Source organism: Eublepharis macularius, chromosome 2 (genome assembly GCF_028583425.1).
Source record: "Eublepharis macularius isolate TG4126 chromosome 2, MPM_Emac_v1.0, whole genome shotgun sequence".
Lineage (NCBI taxonomy): Eukaryota > Metazoa > Chordata > Lepidosauria > Squamata > Eublepharidae > Eublepharis > Eublepharis macularius.
Window position 1 is genome coordinate 93,077,211 of NC_072791.1, and position 19,861 is coordinate 93,097,071.

Sequence of the window (19,861 nt, forward strand, 5' to 3'; positions counted from 1 at the left end):
GCATGCTTAGGGTATTCTCATACCCAGAACAACATCAGCTGCATTTACTTACCTGGGATCTACATAATGCACGCTAGTTGCCAAACTACACAATAATATATTCCCCAGATGCGACAAAGATTACATTCCTATCTGATAAACACATACAGTTCAAGGAATTAAGCTGTTTTATTTCATGCCTCCACTTTCTCTGTTTACGATAATGGGTTGTGTATGTTTAACACCGACCTTCTACAGAGAGGGAAGGCCTCAATCTAGCTCTGGTGGAACTTTAGGTCCCATTCTAGCTCTGGTAGAACTTCATGAGGATGTACAAACATAAACAGCTCATGGGGGCTTGAATGAGCACCATGTTGAGGACGCATAGCCAAAGATGTGTTTAAGCTGATTCTGTGTATGTAACTACCTTGCTGGGTTTGGCTACTGAAATAAATGAAAAAGATAATATGTACGATTTGATTTCTGCTTCGGTAGCCATCCCCATGAAGATTACAACAGAAAAAAAGTAATATGAAGTTTCTAAATGACTTTTAGTGCAATCTTAAGCAGTGTTTCTTTAGTCTAACTGAATTAATTTCAATGTCTTACACTGTAAGACATAAAGAGTAACTAAGGTTTTCCCATTTGTGGTGCAGTATTCCCATAAACCACAATGGAAACCAAGAAGAGCTGCTGAATATGGTATATACTCTCTGAGGCACTCTTGCCCTTGCTGCCAGTGTAGCCAGTTTTTCCCCAGGGTAAGGAACAGCCGGAAGGACTGGTCTGTGCTGAAACCTGAATCAAGCCAATTTTCAAAACAGACAATTATTTTTCCATACATTTGTGCAGGGATACTTACTGGGAGTAACAAAGGGTTGCATGTTAACTGATGCACCCGTGGCATTGGATAAGCTATAGCAACAACAGATAAAAATTAACTTTGAAGAACAGTTTTTTCTCTCTTTCCTATATATGAAAAAGTCTATTTAGTCCAATGTAGTTAGTAATTGAGAATCAACACTGATTCATGTGGAAGGGAAGATGGATGTGAAAGTAAAGCTTACTTCTTAATGAACACCAGAACTTTAAACACAAAAGGCAAAACATTAACACATTTTTACTGAAATACCCATTTCTTTAGTATGTTACAGAACAGCTTAGGAACATACATTATGTACCTAAAATGCAGTTTTTTAAAAAATAAAAGGCCTTTTCATAAAAAAAAAATAAGAAAAGTCAAAGTAAAGTGCATGAAACTGATTTTCTTCCTGTGTGACTAATGCATCAAAAATTTACTACATTGACAAATACTATAAACCTGGGAATTGTTTTTCCTCTGTTACCCCATTAGTCAATTATTTTACTGTACAGCAATGTTACATATAAAACAGACATGGCGAGAAAGGAAAGAATTTTGTTTCTCGCCGCAAAGGTTAAGAGCTACTGGAACAGCAGCGTTTCCTACACACTTACTAGTTTTGATATTATGTACATCCATTTGCACTGGGGAGATCAACAAGAAAAAACAGGGCCATGGGAGGGGTATTTTCCCTAATTCAACAACTGAAGAAGCGTGGCAGCAGTTATTGGATTATAAATGCTATTCAGTTTTTAAAGTTATTTTAATTTTTAAAAAATGAAAAGCCTGGCAGGGAATACTTTTGAATGGCCCACTAGAAGGGAAAAAATAGATGGCCCCTTTCCAAATATGGTCAATACAGAGCCTTTTACCAAAGTGAATTATTAAGAAGAGTCATTAAGATTCAGTAGAAAAACATCCATTCTGGGAAGTGAAACCTGTGGTGAAGCTAAAACAGTGAGATTTGTATGCTTAAAACAAATAGTTTCCTATTCAAGGAGCTGGTCAGGTCTATACATTTTGGGTCAGCAATGCCACAGCACCAAGCACTTCCTGACCATTCAGCAGGTCCCTCAAAGCCCTGTTAAACATTAAGAAATGGGTTTTTTGAGGGGAAGGGCTGTGCAGAGGAAGGATTATTAGTCTTATAACAGACAATAGTGCAGAAAGGGGGCAACATTTCAAATCACACCTCAAAAAAAGAGGCATAAATGTGTCTTTTAGTGCATCCTCCCCAAATATATAAGCCTACTCAGCTCTCATTTGTGGACTGGCAATAAATCTGGCAGCACTGGTACTGAAGACAACGCAGTGTTACTGGAAATTGAGTGCCTGGAGCATAAAATGAGAATATCAAGGAGCACATTCTGATGGGTCCCCATAACAAAACACCAGAGAACCACGCACAATACTGGCTCCCCTGCCCCTTCCCCCAAAGCCTGTGTTATTGCCAACTTCGTTTTCAGTTGGCCTCCTCACACATTCCTGTGTGAAATGTCAGCAAGCTCGCAACTAGAGACACCTGACAGGCACCTCCATCCCTTGCCGGAAGGGTGATCTTGCAGGAGCCCATGAAGGAGGAAAGGCCCAACGCTGGGTCCCCTTGTTGCGGCCCTCCTGGGGTCCAACTAGGCAGCGAGTCACAGCGAGCCGGCGGCCCTGGCTTTGCAGTGTAAAATATGCTTGTGGACCAAGTCGACGCGGTCCTGCAGAAGCTGGGCTTGCTGGTCGGAGAGGAAGCCCAGCGCCTCGGCCAGCGGCTCCCGCGTCCGGTAGAGGCGGCGCAGCTCGGCAGCCGCGTTGCGCAGGCGGTGCAGCTCCCGCACCCGCTGGGCGGTGGCCTCGCGGAAGAGGCAGAGGGAGCGCAGCAGCGGCTCGTTGTACTTGTCCCACATGGCCAGCAGCCGGTAGCCGTGCACCAGGCCCGCCTCGTTGTCGAGGAAGACCAGCCCGCCGTTGGGGGCGCGGTGCAGGTTGCTGGTGGCCCGCTGCATCACGCGGGGGTCCCACTGCAGGCTGAAGAGGTTGCTGACCAGCCGGTCGAAGTTGGCCGTCAGGTAGTCGAAGAGGATCAGATCGCTCCACTGCACCAGTTCCACCAGCTGCGCCGGCGCCAGGCCGCGCAGCTCTCCCGCCGCCAGCGGCTGCAGGCGCCGGCCCGCCTCGGCGCGCCACGGGGCGGGGGCCACCACGTCGGTCAGGTTGTCCACCCACTGCGCCAGGCTCACCACGGCGCCCTCGGCCCAGTGGGAGCCGCGCAGCTCCTCGCGCACCTGCGCCCACTGCCCGCCGCGCGCCTCCACCCGCGAGAGCGCCAGCGGCGGCAGGCGCCCCTGGATGCCCAGCAGCTCGGCCAGGTGATAAGAGAGCGCCTCGCCCTGGATCTGCTCTGGGTTGATGCCGTAGCGCACGCAGGCGCGGCTCCCGTCCGAAAGCCTCGCCAGCCGGTTGGAGCTGCGCCCGCAGCCGCCCCGCTCCAGGGACACGACGCGCGCCTCCCGGGCCGCCTGCAGCCACGAGGCTGTTTCCTCGGCCGAGAAGCCCGGCGGCACCTGAGCCTCCAGTGCCCGGCTCCAGAAGATCCCCCCGCGCACCGGCGAGGCGGGCAGCGGCTCCAAGTTGCCTATCTCCCGCTGACGAAGAACCGAAGGCGGCGGCTCCTGTCCGCTTTCGCTCGGCCCGTCCTGGGGCTCTCGAGGCTGTCCCGGCAGCGTGAGCAGCGCTCGGAAAGTTTTCTGGGCAGCTTGATTGGAAAGGGCGAGGCGACGACTGGAAGCTGCTGGCGCTTCAGCCTCTTCCCTCAGGCTCCCCAACCTCGATCCAGATTGCTCCTGCGGGAAGCCCGGTCCGATGCCCCCCGGCTCCGCAATCCGCTCGCCCCACAGCCCCAGCAGGGAAGCCAAAGCCAGCAGCCAGAGCACGGCCACGGAGCCCAGCCCGGCCAGATCCGCTCGTCGCATTCTCCTCCTCCCGCTGCTGGCCTTAGGCTGCCGCTGGCTCACTCCGTTGCTTCGGTACCGGCGGCTGTGCAGTCCCGCGGTTCTCCTGATCGGGGCTGCCTTCGCTCATGGTGGCTGCGGCCGGGCGGGCCAGGCACCGAGAGCAGTCGGTCCAGCAGAAAGGATCCGGCGCCCCGTAGAGCCGTTCTCCGGATGGATGGATGGCCGCTCGAAGCTCTGGGACCGCTGACTGCACCGAGACCCTCCAGCGATTGAAATTCACAGGCACCGAGACCACGTGGGAAAGAGGGGGCGCGGGGACCCTGCCCACCGCCCGGCGTGGCCTGCCGCTTAAAGCGGCAATGGCAAGGCGGAGGGTGAGGCCGCTGTTGGGGACGCTTCCCTTTGGGGCGCCTCACGAGGCGTGGAGGCACCTCCACTTGCCCCAGCGCTGCAGCGGCTTTTTGTGAGCGGAGTCGTCTGTCCCTCGCAGCGCTCGCAGCCGTCTCTGGGAAGGGCTGGCCTGGGCGGTTGGCCCCCTCGGGCTGAGCCTCCCTCCGCCCCCTCAGATTGGATCGCACAAAGGATTCGGCACAGTTAGAAGAAAAGGTGGGAGCGAGAAGCGTTATTCAGATTTCAAACAAAGGTCCCCTTGAATGAGGTCAGATTAAGGAGGACGTGGTGGTGTAAAAATTTGCTTGGAGGAGGTTCCTTGTAACAAAACAAATACAAGAGCTTTGCTTCGGGGCTTTTAACCCGTAGATGGGGAAGAGAGTTCGATGCAAGTCCAATATTGCGACTCCATACTTGGACAAGGGCACAATTTAAACTAGTGCTTTTGAATCCTGTTTGTCTTGCGATCAGCTGGCTGTACCTGAGCATGAGTCACATATGAAGACGATGTCACTCAAAAACTGTAACTGTGTGGTTTTGCTCTCTGCTTGCTCCCTTCCAATTTTGTTTTCATCATGACTCAATCCTACGCATTATGATTTCAGTTGCATTGTTTTCTGTTTTAATAGGACAAATAAACATGCCTTTTAAAAAGAGAAATGAATGATTAAGTAGAAACGATATGACATTTGTCAGGGATTGTTTAAGGATGGAATAGGCTAGAAGATCACCCAAATATGTTTCCCACCAAAATTGGAAGTAGGAACAAAAATACGGATTAATGGCAAAACACAGATCATGGTAGGTGACCCTTTTTCTCCAAATAGTGGCAGACCCTAAATAAATGAATTCAATGAGAGCCACTTCCTAGATTTACTCAGGTTTACTGGGGAGTAAACCCCACTATCTTCTGTCACTTCTTATTTCCATATAATTGTACAGTGGATTTCACATTTAGAGGACGAGCTGGAGCCAGTAGGGATGAGTGTAAATTCTACTTGTGTTTTAGGTTCAAGTCCAGCTTTGGCTTATTCTTGCATCCTTAGTTCTCAGTTCATTGAGACTTACTTACTTAATTCATTTATACAGCATAAATACATCATTCTTCTAGCCTCCCTTTTCCCCATAATGGGATGGATCATGTATCTTCCACACACTTGTAGAATGGGTATGAGCTTATTATTATTCATGAGTCACAGCTCACTTCAGCGGAAGTGAGCTATCTAAAGAAGTGAGCTGTGACTCATGTAAGCTCAGACCCTACCACAAATTTTGTTAGTCTTATAGGTGCTATTGTTGCTCTCTTCTACTGCTACAGACCAACATGGCTACCCATCTTGAAGAATGGGTGAGTGCCAAGATTGCAGAGACTGCACAGGTGAGAAAGAACATGGAAGTAGGCAAGGATAAAGGGAAGGAATCTCTTGGGTCAATAGATGTACATAAGAAGCTTGATGGGTCTTTGACGTGCTTCTGCTTTATATTCCTCTATGATTCTTACAGGGCCCTACTTCAAGACAGAATAAGCTCTAACTATTGAAACCATCTCTGAAAGAAACATTGCATTTTAATGAAATTTCATTCTTGTTTTCTTGTGAAAGAGATTCTGCATTCTCCCTAGATGGAAAATGCCCCTATATGACTCTAAAGCAATTCTAATGCAATTCTAACTAATTAGTAAAGTGAGTCTTAGCTCCTACTATAGCAAAATAAAATAAAAGTCTCGAGGAATCGTAAAGATTAACAATGCTTATTCCTGAGCTTCTTCAGATATATTAATCTATAAGGTATGCCACTGGACTTTTATTTTACTGCTGGGTAGCTCATGCTCAAAATTTAATGGATCACTGTCAGTGTCACCTATGCTCAAGGGTCATGGTCAGGTGATGCATTGTTTGAAATTGAGTTGCATCTGCAGCACGGCTTTTTTAGTTCCTGTATAGCCAGTCCAGAGTTCTCTCCTGTGCATGAACTGCTGGCATCATTTTTAGAGTTCCCATGCAGCAATATGAGAATGTGCTTGTGCAAATATAATTGGACTGCACTCTACTGCCTGCCACTTGTCAGAACAAGGACTGACATGTCAAAATGAGCAAGCTGACTGAAAAAGCTAAAGAACTAAGCCGAGCTTGCAGCTTCCCCATCTTCCCTCCACAAGATCAGGACTTTGGCTGGCAACAGGGGCAAGCTAAGCAGCCACTTCAAGAGGTGCAAAACACTGCTTTTGTGAATATATTTTTGAAAGGGGGACTTTCAAAAATTTGGAAAGGGATTTCCAATATATTTTTGGAAGGGGAACACATTTTTGGAAGATTCAGGTAGGTAGCCATGTTGGACTGCAGTAGAGCATCAGGATTTGAGTCCAGTGGTAACAAGATTTTCAGGGTATAAACTTTTGAGAATAAAAGTTTCTTTCTTCAGATACATTTTTGGAAGTGATGCTACCACTGTCTACACACAAACACTTGAGCAGCAGTTCAAACATGGCAGCGAACATAGTAATGCCATTTATAACAGATTCAAATGTTTGATTTAAAAGCATAGGACTGATGTTGAAACTCCTGGGATTTTTGTTCCTAGCGGAATCAATACACCTTCAGATTTCAGTAAAAAGTGTCATCAATGGTCATGAATATTCAGGAAGAATTTTGAAAATATCTACAGTTTAATTTTCTTCCCAACTGATATAATATGCATAATAACTTCATCTGTCGCATATTAAAATGTATTAATCCACTCACCTCAATTCATTAGTTGCTCAGGTAATAAACAATTTGATTTTTTAATACAAAAGGACAAGTTTTCAAAGCAATGAAAGAGTGATAGTATTTTGGGAAAAGATGGTGTTGGAATTGAGGGCTCCACCTTGTGGTGTAAAATTGAATTTTGTATAGAATGATACCTCACTTTAGTGCTTTAGCTAGCAAACACAAAAGCGAAGGCTAGTGACTGACAAATCTGTCATGGGCTTGAGCCTATTTCATCAGAGGTAGTAATGTGACTTAGCAGGACTTTTATATACAAAGAGAAGTAAGAAAAAATACAAACATTTGGCTTGGTTTCTGATATTTCTTTGCCAAATTGAAACGTACATATATTGCAGTGATCATTTACAATGCCTCTAACTAATGATAACACAGATTATTCAGTTATGTTAATTAGCATAATGTCTGTAGAGAGTGAAAAACTGTCAAACTTATTGACCCCCTGTCCAATGGTATCATACTTGTTGATAAATTTTAATATAACTGTCTCCCTTTGAAGTTAGTTTGTTGAAGAATTCTGATTTGTAAGGTTGCACGAGCATTCTTGAAGACTAAAATGTTTTCCCACAGGTTTTTGAATGTCGCCACTGTTGTATAAACTTTGTCAATTTATTCTATTGTCTGATCTATCAAACGGTATTGCTGACAGATGACTGCATAAATCTCATTGGTGGATGAATGAGCCCCCAGTGACATTATGAGGTCTTGTAATAATGCTTTCTGAGGGGATGTGGGCAAAGAATTGACATCTGAGTTTGTTGCAAGGCCTGGTCCACATACTAAAGTCTCTGTTCAGCAGTATGTTGCTGATCAAGAACAGCTGAGATTAGGGAGTTGTCTATAAGTAAGGAAAGGCTCGCCATCCTGGTGGTGAGTGAGAGAAATATCATTGTGTAGAGTGGGTTGTAAATCATTGGTGATATGCTAGAGTGATTTTAATTGAGTCCTATAGGTGACAAGTGGTGAACTGTCACTTATGTTTGGTGTATATCCTTTAGTAGGCTTGATAATCTGTTTTTCACTTCATTTGGATGGATATTGCAGTTTTCCAGCAGAGTACCTGCTGTAAATCCTTCAGGTGTAAGTCCCAGGCATAACTCATGGTTATAAACAATGGATCTTGTGGTGTGTTATGGATAGTGTGAAGCAATAGTGTAACAATCAGGTTTTTGATATGAGGTGGTTTTATATGTTCATCATGTAGTTGCACAGTAGCATCTAGAAAATGAACCTGCTTTGTGAACTAATCAAGGATCAAGTTGATAAGAGGGTAGAAATTGTTAAGGAAATGGGTCAGCTGTCTCCTCCCTGAGTGCAGATAATAAAAATATCATGAAGGATTGGTCTAAGTCAACCATGAATATTTTGGCAGATTGTGGGTGCCATGCATGTATCTATAGCAATGCCATTAACTTGAAGCTGTTCCCAAACCTGAAGTAATGTAAGTGAATACAAAGTGGCCAGGAGTGATGTAGTTTCATCATGGATAATGTTCCTGATGGTTTGAAATCAATCTTCATTGTTGTACAGAGCCTCAACATACTTGATCGCCAGGATGGTATTCTCTAGAAGATTGTCAATACATTGTAGTTTCTACAAGATGCCAGTAGAGTTCCACAATTTTTTTGGACTATTGCTGATGTGCTATTGGACCTGGTGTGAGGCACTAAACACTTGGTATAACTCTAAGTTGCTGGTTGATTTCAGAGGTTGACATTGCTTAACAAATGCTCTACTTTCAAAGCACAGACACAACATGACTTCCCCTCCTCTCCAGACTTAAGGGTGCTCCACTGAAACAAATCTTTACTAGATACTGGGCAGGTGTTATAGTTATGAGCTATAACCCTGTTCCTGGCATTGAAGGGGAGACTCCTTTCTATCCACTTCCTTGGCCCACTATAATTCCCAGATCTCTCAAGTCTAAGCAGGAGTTAGTGCTGGTTTTTCCCACTTTAGTCGGAGGACTAACAGTGCTTCTCTAACATTTCTTCCTCACACAGAGGATTCTCTGGCTGACCCTCTCTGGTCAAAAGCCAGGCTCCAACTCCCCTTTCCTCTCTTGTTTTCTCTCCAACTCCCACTGACAGCTTCCCCAACATTCCATCATCAACTGCCATTCCAGGCCAGCCACATTGGGGGGGGGGCATGTCAATCATAGCTCACTGACTGGAAATCTCAGCATCTGAAGCTGAGTCTGTCACAGATACATCCATACAGATTTATTCCTGTCTGTATGTGTGGAACTCTTTTGTTAGTCTATTTAATTCCTTCTGGCACTCCCCAATAGTCTCGAGGATAGAAAACCTGTAGAAAGTCTTATTGGAGAGTTGTCTCTTAGCCTCCTGTGAGTAGTCTATCTGGAATTACTGTTTTCATGTGTACAAAGCATTTCATGGGTATTATTATATTAGGCAAGAGCCCAAAGGAAGATAATAATTAGTATCGTTGCAGATGAGAGGCTGAAAGATTAGTGGCTGACCAAAAGAAGCAAGTTCTGGGGCAGAGGTAAGATTTAAACTATGGAACTCCTGCTTCACAGCTCAGTTACTTAGCCACTGTACTAAACTACCATGATATCTGCAGTAATACTGTGTAGGACATTGAAAGAAGGGAGTTTTAAAAATGCTTCTGTTTTAAAATGGCAGAATTTCAATTTAGAATTGAAATGAACACTATAATTTCTCATACTTTATCTGAAGTGATGCAAAACTCACAATAAAGATCCTCTTAGTAAAATGTGCATCTTGTAGCTCTTTAAGTAACCATTTTTACTTGCAAAATCCTTGCTGTGATTACATCCATACACCTCTCTGATTATTCCTGTTTTACAGATAAAGAATTGAGGCTGAGAGACAATGTCTTGTCACACTGAGTCTATAATCCCAACTTCTCAGGTAAATATCTAACTCTGCAACTGCAAGGATACTACTAGCTTCATTACTGAAGTCAGAAGAAAATATTTTAATCATACAGTACCTTTTGATACAGTACATACATATATTAATCATGTACTATATGTATTGTATCAAATATATTGTCGATTTATAGAATTTGGAGTCTTATGCTTAAGTATAAAATAATGTCTTCCACTTTAATAAATTTGTTGATGCAAGGCAAGTGCTGTTGTTGGTTCCAGAGTAATAGATTTTACATTACCAAATCTATAAGGAGAAAAATATATTTTCTTTGTTCTGACTGTCATTGAAGATGTTTGCGCTTCAGTTACTGTAGAAAATTCTGTGGTTCCTACAATGTTGTACTTACTCCCCCTACAGGCCTCAAGAAATCTTGCTATTATTCTTTCTTTTCAATGGAAATAGAAATATTTATTGAATTAATGATGGGGTCATTTAATATCTAAATTTAGAATTGAGTGCCCCCTCTCTATACAGAGGGGGAAAACATAAGCACAGTGAAGAATACTCCATATCCAGCATTATTCTTCACTCTCTGCCCTCATTTTATTTTTGTAAGATGGGTTTTCATAAAAACATGGAATATGGGCCTTACCTGCTGCAGTTCACTACTGAAGCATAGGAGTTTTCTCAGAGGAGTGCCTCACGAGTCATATAAGACAACCCACTAGGCACTTGTTAAACTTCTGTTTGGTGTCCTGTTGGAATTTACTTTCTTTGTGGGAGTGGGGCTTGGGGTGGCAGATGTTGAGAAGCCTGGCTGGCCCAGTACGTAACTGATGAAAAGTGTTCAAGATGGTGAGTCTTAAGCTCATCCAGGCTTACCTGTTGTTCTATTCATATGTGTTCCAGTTCTATTCATATGTGTTCTTAAATGATGAATACATATTTTCCTATTTTCCTTAAAAAGCAAAACAAAAACAGAAGTCCCTAGGCCTCTTATATACTAAACAAATTTATTCCAGCATAAGCTTTTGCGAGTCAGACCTCAGTTCCTCAGATGCACACCTGATAAAGTGAGGTCTGTCTCACTAAAGTGTATGCTGGAATAAACTTGGTTGGCCACTGGACTTCTGTTTTAATTTCTTGCAATAGACTACCATGGCTACAATTATCCATCTGGTATTGTTATCCTAGAAAGTCCTTTTTATTTTTTAGTGAGATAATGTTTGTTTTGATAACGTTTTACTTCCATCTTGTGGAGTTAATAGGTGGCAATCTTAGCTACTGTCCTGACAGCTGTGGTCTAGATATGACTGAGTCCAAATGTGAAACCTTCGGATAGAAACAAGTAAAGTATAGCTGGCTGAACTGATAACAGCTCATCCCAGCCAAACAAATAGTCTTGCTGTGCCATTAGGGTTGCCACCTTTTGCATTCTAGCTGGGCTCTTATTCTTTTAACCATCTTTGGATGGTCAAAAACCCAACATGCTTTTCTAGACATTGCATCCTGTGCTGAGAAAAGCTGCATGTGCAGAATTTCTGCTTGACACATAACTCCTAATGGCAATGTTGGAAAGAAAGATTACTTGCCTCATCTGCCTTTGAGGCCATTAGATCCTGCCTTGTTAGTTGTGGAAACGGAGCCAGGGAATGCCTGAACTCTGTCTGCGCTCTTTCTGTCGCCGTGGAAACCCAAATGGAAGCCCAGCTTACCTTGATCGGCAGGTCTTCCTTCCAACCATGGAGCTGCAAAGCGGTTACAAGTTGGGAGAAGACACCCAGGGGAGGGATGGGGGAGGGGTGTTCTGTAGCCACGGGCACTCCAATCTCATCCCTGCAAACCCTGATAGGCAGCTCTGACGGCCAACCACAGACCTCCTGTGTCGGTCTATGGGACCTGTGCTTATAAAAACAGTGGGCTCCCAGGCTGGGTTTCACTTTCAGCTAGCAGTGGAGTGTGACAGAGCTGCTGCTTGCTACTTGCTAGCCTTTGGGGAGAGAGAGACAGCTAAGAGAGAGGCTTAGCTGCTTGTTGTGGTATATTATATGTACTTTAGCTGTACTGTACTATGTACAGGAGATGCATGCATATCTAAATGTGTGAATTGGGACTGATACAGTACATATTGACTCAGGCCCAGTTCACACATTCAGAGCAATGAAATGACAGAAACCTGAGGTGATAAAATGACTTGACTATTTCCGATTCCAGGTGTTTAGTTAGGATCATTGTAAATCTCAGTATTTTGAGATCCAGTGTGATGTACTGGTTAGAGTGTTGGACTAGGATCTGGGTGACTTAGGTTTGAATCTTCACTCTGCTTTTCCCAGTGGTGGGAAAATGTACAACCTGATGCAGGGATGAATCCACGTTTGTCATAATTTCTTTCTGGGTTGGATCCATCAATAACTTCCATGCCCAGAAGAAATGTTCATCCACAGAGTATGATTTTTCTGCCTGTGCCACCTGTTGCAGTTGAAAATGCCTAGTGATGCTATTTCTGGAGAATAGAAAACCCCAGGAACAGCGTTGGGTGGGGGGAGTTGGACATCTCTGGCTGAATGAAGCAGTCGGTTAAAATTCCTTGTCCCTTCTCCTCCAATGGATCCAAACATCTGTCTCACCTGAGCAAAAGTTTATCCAGTATTTTTGATAACCACATATCCTTTTATTTTTCCAATTTTCTAGAATTTTCATGGTCTCAGAAATGTATAACTGTTTATGATCACACTGTTAGTTGCTTTTGTAGTGTGTTATATCCATAGTATCTTAATATATCCTTGTGTCTATATCTTCTTGTGGGCAGTTGACCTTACCCATTGGGGTTATAAAGATTTACATGCACTGCTGTTAAAGAGTCTCTAGCATTTGGATAAGTTGCTGCTCACTAATAGTTCACATTTCTTATCACCTGATGTTCTTTTCTGGTGGCATTGCTGTTTAATATTTATTTAGTGCTAGCAATGTTCTGGATGCTGATTGTGCTGAATCATGAAGCCATTCTGCAGCCCCAAATCCTCTTTATCATGTAATGACATGCTGAAATGTGGCTTTTTGTCTCTTGAATCTGCACATTCTTAACTGTGAGAATCAAATGTGCTATTGACATTCACTGATTGCTACAATTCATGTTACTTGATAGGAACAGCATCTCTGAACTGAATAGTTGCTTCATATTCAATAGGAAATTGGTTTTCTTTAAAAAAAAAATTAAGACCACAGGATGATATTTGCGAACAATCAGTATGCACCGGAAAAAAGAGTCAAGGGCACAGATGTGAATTTTGAGACTGTGGTTTTACTTGTAATATGTTTTAAAGGAAGTCTATTTTTCTCTCAGGCTAAATTATGCTTATAATGAGCAAACCTTTAGTCTGGGAAATCCTCTTGGCAAAGAATTCTTGCCATTGATAAGCACAGCAAAACTAAAAGTAATGATATATCATGAGGTGTTTCTTGCAGTCTAAGCAAATAGGCCGGGAAAATTGGTTAGTTCCCCTTAAGCAAAAACTAAGGATACCAGAAAAACATCCAGGGAAATCTGTCCTTATTGCTGGTAGTGGGTTCCACAAAGGTCTTTTCCAGGATTGCCACTTATTCAGTACAGAAATCCTATTCCTATCAAGTAATGTTGTTCCTATCAAGTCTGAGGATGTAAAAATGGGGGAAGGGGAGAGAGGCCAAAGCTGCTTCTCTACGCCTGCTGTGGTCACAAACAGAAAACAGATGATGTGTATGTGGGAGGCACAAAACTCTCATTGCATGTGTCCAGGTGTTGTTCCTCAACCAACACAAGAGATGAACATTAAGAGATGAACCAGTTCCAGAATGAATACCCTCATTCTGAATCTATACTTTGGATTTTAATTCTTTAAAATATATTCTCAATGAATTGCTTGTTCAGCTTACCAAAATACAAGGTGAAGTATATTTAAAATGAAATTATATTGCAGTCTAATTCTTACATATTTAGTGTTCCTGCAGTTGCATTTGAAACTCATCCTTATCTATATACCCGTAAAACTGTACATTGCTCACAGGATAACCCATGGAAGAGATGCATGGATATCTAACTCCTACGTGACTTTCACAAGACATTGTAATTTTTTAATTTAAAACATTTTTATGCCACATTTCCACCCAACTTCCACCCCCAAGGTGGCAAGCAGTCAAACAGATGAAAACCATCTTTAAACACACATACACATAAAACAATCAAAAGCAGCGATTAACACACATAAGCGGAAAGGAGGGTCATTGAGGGTCACTAAACAAAACAGAAAAGTATTCACATGCTGGCAGAAGACAATGATAGAGGGAAGAAACCAATTTTTGTACAAAAAATTCCATATTTTTGGTGCCATAACCAAGAAGACCCTTTCTTGGGTTGCCACCCATTTAGCCTCAGATGATGGGGGTACTAAAAGCTGGGCTTCTGAAAGTGACTGTAGTAGTTACATACGTTCACATGGTGGTAGGTAGTCGTATGTGAGCATGAAAATTTTAAATTGTGCCTCAAGCCTGTTTATTATTTTGAAATCACTTTATTGCAGTACTTTGGACAGTCTCACTGCCTTTGAAATATTAGGGTGGATCCAATGCAGTGTTTCTGTGGGTGCAAAGACTTCTGTCCATAGAATGTGACATTTACAGCTCTCCCCTTTCTTGGGCAGCCCAGAATGCACCTCCCCCCTGAAATCTTGCTTCTGGGGGAACTCTCTCCCAGAAACAGGATTTCAGGGGACATTTTGGGCTGCCCTAGGATAGGGGGAGCCATTCTGTGGGCAGCAGCCTTTCTGCTCACAGAAGTGCTACATTGGATCCACACCACTACACCAGCTATTTGAGCATGCCAGGATATGTTTTTTTAGCATTGCAAAAATACTACTTTATGTAATCAAAATTGATCTCATAGTTCTGAATTCTGATTTGGAAGTTTCTTATCCATTGAGCCATCGTGTGCTATTTTTAGTGCTTAATATCCACTGCTTGGCAAGTTATTTATTTATTTATTAAAATATTTATATCTAGCCTTTCTTATTATTGTAAGGCAGATTACAATAATAACTAAAACATTGCAGATTAAAACTAAATAAAAGTAAAAATCCCAAATACCTCCCTCCCCACAAAGAGATGTGTGTGATTCATACCCCAGCAAGAGTCCCAGTAAACAAACAAGCCTTGCCGTGCCTCCTGAAGATCTCCAACAAGGGTACGCTCTTTGCCTCTTCAGGAAGCCCATTCTACAGAGTGGGGGCATGATGGAAAAGGCCCAGGCTCTGGTCAGTGCCAGGCAGGACACCATAAATGGGGGAACAACCAGCAAAGGGCGGGGGGGGGGGCAAACAGAAGACTGTAGTTGGAGCATGGGAGGATATATGAGGATCTTACCCAACTTACCTAAGTAGAGCTGCAAAACAGTAACCCAGCAGCCTTGCCATTATCTTTACAGGCTCCCAAGCAAAGGCAAAGGATTGGAGTGCATCCCACCCCATTCTTTCATTAGTTTTTTTTACACACTTTCATCCCTTGCTTTGCTATGTGGCAAAATAATTTCTGTTTGCTGTAAATAATCATTGGATACACTGTCCACAATGCCTCAAGTATTTTAAATGTACAGAACAGCTGTCAGGGTGCAATCTTAACCAGTCCATGGTGGAGATTCATTTGGGAAATACTGTAGTAGAACAGTTTCTCACCATTCTCAGACTACAGGGTATGTTAAGTGTTTTAAGATACTTTTGATTTCTTTTCCACATCTCCTCTGCGTACTGTCTTCCCAAATGGAACTGAGAATCTCTGAACTGCTGAGTCTTTAGTTACAAATATATCTTTGAATTCTGGGGACATTTGGAAAGTATAAAAGGTGCAGCCAATGTGCATTGGATGGAACATCTTAGCCAATCCATAAATGCTTTTGTGGCAGACATTGTTTCAGACCACTGGCATTAAATTTGCCTGAATAAAGAAGAAATAAAGATGCTGCCTTTAGGACGCATGATAAATAATCCAGCTCTTGCTGAATGAAAATAGATCATTTAAGAGAGATTATTAGTGAATGATACTTACTGCCTCCTGTTTTATTAGTGTTTCTGGAGCAAGAGACGTAATAGGATAATGACAAGTGGGGGACTCACAAGAATTCGCAGGGAGTGTCTCATTTTCTCTCCCTCTTTTTTTCTTCCTTGCCCATCGGTAGCCTCTCCTCCTTTTCCTTCTCTCCTTCCCACCCACCTTTGTCTGCCCCCAGTCCTCACCTTCCCACCCCAGGCAACCTCTTCCTATGGCCCGGTGGTGTGGTGCTGGCAGAGCCAAGTCCAGTTGAATAGTAGGGAACCTGCACATACTTGTGGGGGTATTTCACTTCCCCCTATATCTCCTTCCCACACTATTTCTTCTTTCCCTCTTCCTGGCAGTCTCCGTAAGCTTACCTTTCCCTGCATCCTTCTCCCCTTCTAACCTCAGCCTCCATAAGCTCACCTTTCCTTACATCCATCTCTCCTTTCCAGGCCCAAACAGCCCTGGAATGGGCCTTCCCACTACCCCTGCCTTTTCCTGACAGAAACCAAGCCTGAAATACTGTTATGGTTGTCTAGCAACAGCCACTGAGGGCATCTAATTTTTAAAGCTACATGGACTCCTTTTATTATTTTTGATTTTTTTAAAAAAACATTTTTTTTTTTTAGATTTCAGATTTTTCTGCAAACCAGGGGAATTTTTTCAGGTGTGTGGGAAGATCTGTCTTGTCCATTCATGGCTCCAATCTCTGGAGGGAAAGAAAGGGACCTGGCAACCCTAGTGGCAGCACAGCTACCCCCTTGCAACTCTAGTGTTTCTTGTTAAAAGCATATGGAGAGGGAGAAGAGGAGGTGAGTATCCCTAAACAGGGAAAGAAGCTGTAGCTCTCTGATGCCTGTCCAGTCCTATTGCTGAAGCATGCTTGATGATGACTTTCCTTTTAGTCTCCTCTTAGCAGAGTGTGACTCCCCCCACCCCCCTCAGAGTCTGGATGTGGTACCTTTATGCTTCAGGTCTTTTCCTAGAAATGTGCTTGATGATTGGCCACAAAAAGAGTCAGACATTAAAACAGGATGTGCAATTCTGCTGTTGTTACTTTCTTTGAGTTAAATTTTTTTATTTAATTTTTTTTACTTTTTTATTTTCATGAATTAAATAGTTTAAAAATGGATGCAAAAACATTATTGCAGTTAAAAGATGAGCTTCTTTTATCAAAAGGCAGTTTCAGCAGATGACCTGGTCATGATGATCAGTATAGACCTCAAATCTTCTTAGAATTTTGTATTTGAATGGAATATCCATTTGACTCTTTTAAAAGACATTTTAATGATTTTTTACAAAATGAAAAAAGGAGATCAGCCTTTCCCTTGTGCCCTTTTCATGCTGAAAATCGTCACTTCCATTGGTCAGAACTTGAATGTACCCATACATTTTCAGTATAAGGAAAAAAAGAATCTTGGTGAGAGTTATTTTTGGCAAGAAGAGAAAGTATTAAAAAGCCATTTTCTCCTCTCACAAGTGCAATATCTATTTTAAAAAATGTCTCCAAAGTGTTGCCAAGTAGGCCCCCTCCCCTGCTTTAAAGCCTGCCATGAACTGTGTTAAAGTTTCCTGCGTTGCTGTTTTACTGCTGCACCAAAGACTGCTTTGCACGTGTGTGTTCTGATACACGTGTCAGTTTCCTGCCTGCGTGTCAATTGCCTTGCTGCTACAATAGACTGTGTAGTTCCCTGACTCCATGTTTGGATAACTGCACAAAGGACTCTTTTCCTGGGCAACTCTGCCCAGACCTGTATCTGGATTTCCAGTGTGTGTTTGGACTGTGTTACAAGTGTGCCCCGTGCCTGCATTGCCATCTGCCACGGACCGTGCCTGTTCCCTGCTTTGGACTGTGTTTTAAAGTGTTGTTCCCCCTGCCTCCATGGAAGCCTGCCTCATATGGGCCCAAGCCGCTGCTAGCAGCCGGGCGCCTGCCGGGGAAACCTCCAGCGAGCCTGGCTAGGCGCTCCCTGGTCAGTTCCCGCCTGGAGCCTCCCGCGAGCCGGTCCCCGAGCTTGCCCTCGCTACCGGGCAGCCTGCTATCCAGCCCCAGCTATGCCCAGCCGGCATCCATGTTCTCAGGCAGCCAGAAGACCCTGGGAAGAAGACTGCTTTGGGAAGCCATTTCGGTGAAGCGGGCACACCACGTCCGCAGCGAGAGTACCTCACCCCGCTCTGCATATCTTAGGAGCCGCCCCGGAGAAGGAACTAAGTGCCGACCATCCCAAGCACTTAGAGAATGCATCTCAAAGAAACCTCCGCATTCCAGAGCTGATGACATCAGGACAAGCCCTGTCCGCTGGAACATCCTTTCAGCCCACTTGGATTTCCCCCTCCCTCTTTTGTCCCCTCTTCCTGAGGTGTCACTTATCGCAATCAGATTACCAAAGTGGCCCATCTAAGCCATTCAGTAACCCATTAGAACCTTTGTTTTAAACTGTGAGAACCACCAAGTACAGCACCAGCCCCAGGGTACATTTTGGGGTATTTAAGCTGGTCTCCCAGACCACTCGGTGCTTAGGCCATTCCTATCCAGACCCCCCCCCCCTTTGCTGTCCGTGGCTTAGGCCATTCCTATCCAGACTTCCTTGCTGTCCGTCTGTGGTCCCAGTGCTGGCATTGGGCCACCCTCGCTGCTGTGTCTCTGCTTCGCTCCAGGATAAGTGAGTATTCCCCCTATCATCGTTGGGAACCAGCTAATGCGAACGTCTCTGTATTTCATACCCTGTATTTCCTAGATCTTGTGTGTTTCTTGTATGCTTGTGCAAGTTTAGGCTTACGCCACACTAAATACACGTGTTTGGAACTTACTTGTTGTCTGCCTCTTTTTCACTAGAGTGTCTGGGATCGGGACCTCCGTATACATAGGTTATGATCCGCGCTTAATTTTAAGTTACAGACTGCTATAGCTAATTCCCCATTATAATAAAGAGCAGTTCTGGTAACAAAAGAACCCATTCCTTCTTGGTTCCCACTATGGAGACTAATTTAGACACTTGCTCTGACTACCTTGTGGGTTCACCATTTGCAAATCAATGTGTTAGAAAAATAGTTTTTGTTATTCAAGATAGAAACTGGTGGATTTCCACTTTCAAAAGCACCTGCATCATGACATGAAAGGCTGCTATTGAAAAGTATTCTTTAAAGTATTATTTTAAAAAATAATACTAGTTGACATGCCTACATGTGCTTCTGAAGGAGCTGTCTCGGAGGGTGGCCCCAAACTTTGAAGGCTTTTGGGGTAGCATGAGTTTTGATTTATTTAGTGCATAATATATAGCGGGATTGATAATCTCTGTCCTCATCTTAGATATGTATCACTGAAGGCGGTTAGACTCCCTTGGGATATCAGGATCACAGATTTTGAATTCTTGCTGAGTTCCCTGCTTCCCTTGTTCTTGCAGGTGTTAATACTTTCCAGGGCAATTTTCACCGGCCTCACTTGGTGAGTAGTTTGTTTCTTTTGGATCTGACAGTTCATGTTTTTGTTACTCTGAACTACATGCACCTACCCCAGAAGATACTTGCTGAACTGCAACTGTTGGGGAACACAGTGGCTGATCTTTTGCAGGCCAAGTTATCCAAAACACATTACTTCCAGGAGACTTGTTACACAATCCAAGGCATTATTATTATCTTTTTTGTGTTCTACACATTTATGAATATATTTATAGTATGTCTTCTTAGCACAGTTAAGGGCCACTCCAGGAAGCACATTAACTTGGTATCAGAATGCCTGCTTGCTGTTGCATCTGTGTTGAAAATTCTCAGATCACTCAGGAAGAATTTGTTCAAATCTTACTCAAAAGAAGAATGACTATCCTCAGACCTCACTCAAGAATACCAAAAAGGGCTAAACAGGCCTATAAAGAAATCACCTACACACATACAAGAACAAATTTATATGGACACACCACAGCAACCTTGACCATGGACTTTCTATCTTTTGCTCAAAATACACAAGCCCAGCAACCCGGGATGTCCTGTTGTCTCTGGCAGAGG

The 19,861-nt window shown here is 43.5% G+C and overlaps 1 protein-coding gene across 1 annotated transcript; it reads right to left on the reverse strand.

The window, feature by feature from the left end:
- Positions 1-1,123: 1,123 nt before the first annotated feature.
- FJX1 (four-jointed box kinase 1) lies at positions 1,124-4,277 on the reverse strand. Its single transcript, XM_054971880.1, has one exon. It carries the CDS (start codon positions 3,799-3,801, stop codon positions 2,482-2,484), a length of 1,320 nt encoding a protein of 439 aa, XP_054827855.1. The 5' UTR covers positions 3,802-4,277; the 3' UTR covers positions 1,124-2,481.
- Positions 4,278-19,861: the final 15,584 nt, after the last annotated feature.

Bases quoted from the DNA above. Each gene is read 5' to 3' on its own strand.
- FJX1 (XM_054971880.1), bottom strand. From the start codon at position 3,801: ATGCGACGAGCGGATCTGGCCGGGCTGGGCTCCGTGGCCGTGCTCTGG.